The sequence below is a fragment of the Nelumbo nucifera genome, chromosome 2 (genome assembly GCF_055504915.1).
Source record: "Nelumbo nucifera cultivar China Antique chromosome 2, China Antique-T2T, whole genome shotgun sequence".
In the NCBI taxonomy this organism is placed as follows: domain Eukaryota; kingdom Viridiplantae; phylum Streptophyta; class Magnoliopsida; order Proteales; family Nelumbonaceae; genus Nelumbo; species Nelumbo nucifera.
The window spans coordinates 17,421,674-17,427,445 of NC_142650.1; the positions used below are offsets into that span (position 1 = coordinate 17,421,674).

Consider the following 5,772-nt stretch of genomic DNA (forward strand, 5'->3'; position numbering starts at 1 on the left):
TGCCAATAATTAAACTCATTCTTTTGTATTAATAAAATGAGAAAAGCACTTGTATTAGGCGTTTGGGTTTTTCGTCAAGTCAACCAAATTATTTGTTTTGTTGTTAAATAACAGTATTAGGCGCTTAGACTTGGGCTTTTGCAAGTAGCATTAGGCATTTAGCTGCATGGGGGTTTCTTTAACCCAAATCGTCAAAAGGGTTCAAGGCAGTATTCTATTGCAAAACAAAAGTTAGGTTAGGCCCTTGGATCTTCGATCTTTGGCAAAGATAAATCATATCAAATCCTACTTTAAAAAAATAAATAAATAAATAAAAGTCAACGTTTGTAAGAAAGGAGGACAAAAATATCGACAATGCAACACCAACACGGCAGCACCAAAACTCTGTAAATATATTGGGATAAGTATTTGTATTCTTTCCACACCGAGCCTGCAGGCATAGGGTTCAATTATTCAACCAAACAAGTCAAGAAGAATGGGGGTTGTTAGTGTGGAAGGGACGATTGTATATTTGTACCACCACCCTCTGAAATCAGAAATCCATAGTATCAATCCTCATCAAGGTTGATAATAGCCAGTCAAAATTGGAGAAGTAAGAAAGAAATAGCAGCCTCCCCAGAGTATGCCATTGTCAACACTGGTGCAGATGCTTCAAGCTTGGGTTTTCCTCAAGTCAACCAAATTATTTGTATTAGGCGATTAGATGGGATTGAGCTAGAAAGTAGCATTATTACTTATTAGCTGTACACAGGTTTCGTTAAACCAAAGTCGTCGATCATGGTTCGACAATGCCAAAAACGAAAGTCAATGTTTTTATCTTCCAAAAATTGTCAATGCCGCAATAACACTAACACCTAATATAAGCTCTCTAGTCTCTACTTAAAAGAAGGACAACTCTGAATCTGAAATATTTCTGAAACGGCGATACGACACTCAGAGAAAGAAATCGCAGCAGGAGAAGGAGCGAAACTAAAGATAGAATTAAGGGCATGGTGCTGCGCATGCATCTCCTCCTACTTGAGCTCTCATGGCTGCTGTCCTTAGTAGCATGGCCATGGGCAGCGGCATTCCAGGCAGCAAAGCCAGGCTGCCAATCCCACTGTGGGAACGTTAGTATTCCTTACCCATTCGGCATAGGAGAGGGCTGTTCCATCGATGCATCTTACGGCATAACCTGCAACACTACTTTCAATCCGCCCAAACCCTTCTTAAGCGAAACCAACATCGAGGTTGTAGAAATATCTCAAGACGTGGCTCGCATTAAGAACACATTCGCTTTCACCTGTTATGCTCAATCGGGTCCGGTCATAGATTACAAGCTGGCCTGGATTTATTTGGACGGCACCCCGTTCACCTTCTCACACACTGCAAACAGATTTACAGTGATTGGGTGCGACTCGCTCGCATTAATCCTGGGGGTTGAGGAGCATAACCTGAAAAACCATTCAAGCGGATGCTTGTCTCAGTGCTACCACAAAGAGGACATCATCGATGGCGTATGCTCCGGCGTCGGTTGTTGTCAGGTCCCCATTCCCAAGGGGTTAAAGAGGTTCATCGTGAGTTCTGGCAGCTTGTATAACAGCACCAGAGTATGGTCCTTTGATGCTTGCAGCTACTCTTTTTTGGGTGAGCAAGATAGTTACACGTTCAAGGCGTCGGATGTGTCGGACCCCAGTTTCCGAACTAGGATTCCAGATATTCCGGTGGTGCTTGATTGGGTGGTGGGGAACCAGACGTGCCAGGAAGCTAAAAGAAACTTGACCACCTTTCCGTGCCGAGAGAACAGCTACTGTTACGATTCCAACAACGGACAAGGATATCGTTGTGGTTGTAAAAAAGGTTATCAGGGTAATCCTTATCTCCCTAACGGTTGTCAAGGTAATGCTCAACAGTTGATTATTAATCGATTAGCTCGGTATCTGCTTTTTAGTCTTGGAAATTCTTTTATTTGTTGCGCTCCTGGTGAACAACGAGTTGATCCGATTCTTAGATACCTATAGATGATGAATTACATTTAAATAGGTCTTTTCATGGGTTCTAAATTATCTAAAAGGCGAGGAAATCTAAGAAGAATTGCATAAACTCGTCGTTTGGCATCATTCCTCATTCTTTTATTATGCTTCTATGGTTTAAGGCTATGCTATCGTGATGTATGGGTGAAAAACTGAAACCTTGGTTTGGTTAAGGCAGGCCCAACCTTACCACTTGAGTCCAAGGTCAAATCCAATCTATTCAACTCAGGCCCAGGGTGAAGTAACATTCGACACTTAAATTAGGCTTGGGTTGGTTAGTCAAGCTCAAGGCCCTCAAGCATTCTATTAGGCCAAATATGTTAAAAAATGGCCCTAAATCTATTTAACATTAGTACTCTCAACCTTTAAATAGGAATATTATGTATTTTGCTCACATGTATGATAATCAGAGTGGGCTTGGACTATCTGAGGGCTTAGCTTAGGACCTTAGGTCCATCCAAAAAACTAGAATTTTGGGTTGGATCAGCCTGGACTTTGGTTAGGCTCACCCAAGTTAGCATCCTTACCGTCAATTATGAGCTAATGTGAATTCAGTTTTTTTTTTTAATTAAAACTTCCATTATGTTGACATAAGTTCAAATTAAAGACTTGAACCAACTCTTTGATATATTCCATTCATTCAATGAAATCAATTGCTAGTTCTATAGTATCTTTTCATGCATGCCCCCCCCCCCCCTATGTCTATAGGAAGAAGCATCCAAGACTTGTATAAACTCATTTTTTTGCTAGCATTCCTCATCTTTCATCAAGTTATTAAGCTTAAGAGCAAAGAATCTAATTTTCTGATACTTCAATTAAATTGATCAAACAATTTAATCAATCTATTGGATACTATACGATTAATTAAGTAGCAGGAGACTCGTACCATGATTTGCATGAGACCCATATATCGTTTTATCAAGTTATTGTTTCTTTCTTTCTTTGTTCCTACTATGTGATGTTTGGAGTTGCAACTTATGACACAAAATTTTGGAACTAATGTTTTTTTCTTTCCTTCTTTCTTTTTTGATAGATGTAAACGAGTGTGAGGATCCAAACAACAATCCCTGCGAGGGAATTTGTACAAATACAATAGGATCTTACTACTGCTCATGTCCAAAGGGCAGTGAAGGTGATGGTAGAAAAGATGGGCATGGTTGTATTGCAAAAAGCAAAGAATTTCCAGTAATCAAGGCCACTTTAGGTAATCGCATCCAATTCTGAATATTAACAACTTTTTCTAATTCTATTCCAGTTCATTATTCCAAGTATATGCTCTATTTAATTTGTGTTTGATTACGTGTTCTCTCCACTCGGAGCATTCCTTACACCGACCTCACAGCAATGTCCTGGTCGCACATCGGGAACATCTTCCATACTTGTATTTATTATGCATGGGGAGATATTCTCAATACATGGTGGGATGTGGTTGTGAGGTGGATGTAATTAGGAGTGATATGGGAGGAACAGATCCCAATTCTTCTGGGGGTTGCATAAACCTGAAAAAAGGAAGATTTCATGAAACATAATATTCAATTAAAAGATAACTATGTAAATTGATGTGTCTAATTCATGTAGGCAATAAACTTGTGATTGGGACCTAGGAAGAAAACATTATGAATAGATATCTATGTACTCATTTTCACATGTGTATGCAGGTTTGGGCTTTGGATTGTTGTTTTTACTTGTTATATTTTCTTGGTTATACTTCAGCATAAGAAAAAGAAAGCTGATGAAGTTGAAAGAGAAATTCTTTAAACAAAATGGTGGTTTGTTACTACAACAACAAATATCTTCACATGACCATGAAGGTGGTTTAGAGTCGACAACAATCTTTACGGAAGAAGAGTTAAAGGTAGCCACCAATAATTATGAGGAGAGTCGAATCCTTGGTCGAGGAGGGTATGGTACAGTTTATAAAGGTATTCTACCGGATGATAGAATAGTGGCAATCAAAAAGTCCAAAATAGTGGATGAAAGCCAGATTGAGCAATTTATAAATGAGGTTGTTATTCTTACTCAAATCAACCATCGAAATGTAGTGAGGCTCTTAGGGTGTTGTTTAGAGACTCAAGTACCCTTGCTAGTTTATGAATTTGTCTCTAATGGGACTCTCTTCCACCACATCCACAGAAAAGATAGAAACCCCCATTTTTCATGGGAAAATCGCTTGAGGATCGCAGCAGAAACTGCAGGAGCACTTGCCTATCTACACTCTGCAGCTTCAATACCAATCATTCATAGAGATGTCAAATCTGCCAATATACTCTTGGATGATAATTACACTTCTAAAGTCTCTGACTTTGGAGCTTCAAGGTTGGTGCCTATAGACCAAACTCAAGTAAGCACATTAGTCCAAGGGACTTTAGGATATTTGGACCCCGAGTATTTCCATACCAGCCAGTTAACAGAGAAAAGCGATGTTTATAGTTTTGGAATAGTTCTTGTAGAGCTCTTAACAGGGAAGAAGCCTCTATGCTTAGAAAGATCACAAGAACAAAGAAATCTGGCTACATATTTCATTTTTTCAATGAAAGAGAACCATCTCTTCCAAATCCTTGAAGATCGAGTTGTAAATGAGGGAAAATCCGAACAAATACTTGCAGTAGCCGAGCTCGCAAAAAGATGCCTCAACTTGAGGGGTGAAGAAAGGCCAACCATGAAAGAAGTAGCCATGGAGCTAGAAGGACTCAGAAGGTCTGAAAAGCACCCATGGGTTCAGCAAGACCAAGAAGAGAGTGTTGGCTTGTTATCTGAACCTTCAGACCTCTATCCTATACCACAAAGCTCTTACTCTTGTGATACATCTGGACAATGCAGTTTGGATACAAGTATGTTATTGTCTATGAACTTTCCCCGTTGAAAAGTGCACAGGTGTCATTAGGAAGATTATATGGAACATGAGCAGAAGAGCTTCTCATATTGCCCATCCACATGTGATTATAAAACCATTATGTTTTCAGATGATATTATCATCTGGATGTGGTCTTAGTGTACTTTTCTTCTTCTTCTTTGATTAACTTTCACCCTTTGATTGGCTTACCCAAGGTTTCCCATTTCAATGTACTACTAATCTGTATTGATTTCCAACTTTAAACCAAACTATATTGCAAATGACAGTTGTAACATACCCTAACTTTTCAAAACCTCCGAATACCCCCCTTTTTACATACCCAAATTATGTTTCAAAATCTGGATGTACTAATGGGCTAGCCCATGCTATTGCACGATGGGCCTACTCTCGGGCTAGTGTTATGCCCCTTTTCCCCCTTGATCAGTATATTGTAAAGAAGAAAAAACAGAGTACTACGCGGTGACATTTGGCAGACCAAAGTGTATGATCAGACAAATTTATCCAATAGGACTACATCAAAGGGATTTCACTTTTTTTTTTGGTGGGTGTAAGTGGAAATTTTATTAAAACAAATAAAACAATACATGCAACCAAGAAACGACCTCCTTCTAACATTAATTATGATTATTTTTCAAGTAAGAAATTTCTTTATATCTTTTCAGATTTCTAGTGATGATTCACCCTTTGATACCTAAAATAAAATTAGAATCAACTCATAATGCAAAAAAGTATTAAATAAAATGATTTTCAAATACACTTGGTCATTGGAAGCAATTTTTAGGTCCATTCAATTCAGTTAATTGTTTTTTGATGTTGCAGTTGTTTATGGGCATACCTTTCCAGTAGTATTATAGAAATTGCCTGAAAAATAAACTCATGCATGTCGTCAAACACTCTCTAAGCACT

At 38.6% G+C, this 5,772-nt stretch overlaps 1 protein-coding gene across 1 annotated transcript; it reads left to right on the forward strand.

Annotated features, from left to right (window-relative positions):
- Positions 1 to 423: 423 nt before the first annotated feature.
- On the forward strand, positions 424 to 5,102 carry LOC104596983 (wall-associated receptor kinase 5-like). The gene is made up of 3 exons (XM_010258328.3): positions 424 to 1,878; positions 3,046 to 3,216; positions 3,671 to 5,102. The coding sequence occupies exons 1-3, from the start codon at positions 990 to 992 to the stop codon at positions 4,873 to 4,875; spliced, it is 2,265 nt and encodes a 754-aa protein (XP_010256630.2). The 5' UTR covers positions 424 to 989; the 3' UTR covers positions 4,876 to 5,102.
- Positions 5,103 to 5,772: the final 670 nt, after the last annotated feature.

What these genes read in the sequence shown, in the direction of transcription:
- LOC104596983 (XM_010258328.3), top strand. Translation starts at nt 990, where the DNA reads ATGGTGCTGCGCATGCATCTCCTCCTACTTGAGCTCTCATGGCTGCTG. An exon ending in TCTCCCTAACGGTTGTCAAG is followed by an intron (nt 1,879 to 3,045) that starts GTAATGCTCAAC and finishes CTTTTTTGATAG; the next exon opens with ATGTAAACGAGTGTGAGGAT. An exon ending in AGTAATCAAGGCCACTTTAG is followed by an intron (nt 3,217 to 3,670) that starts GTAATCGCATCC and finishes ATGTGTATGCAG; the next exon opens with GTTTGGGCTTTGGATTGTTG.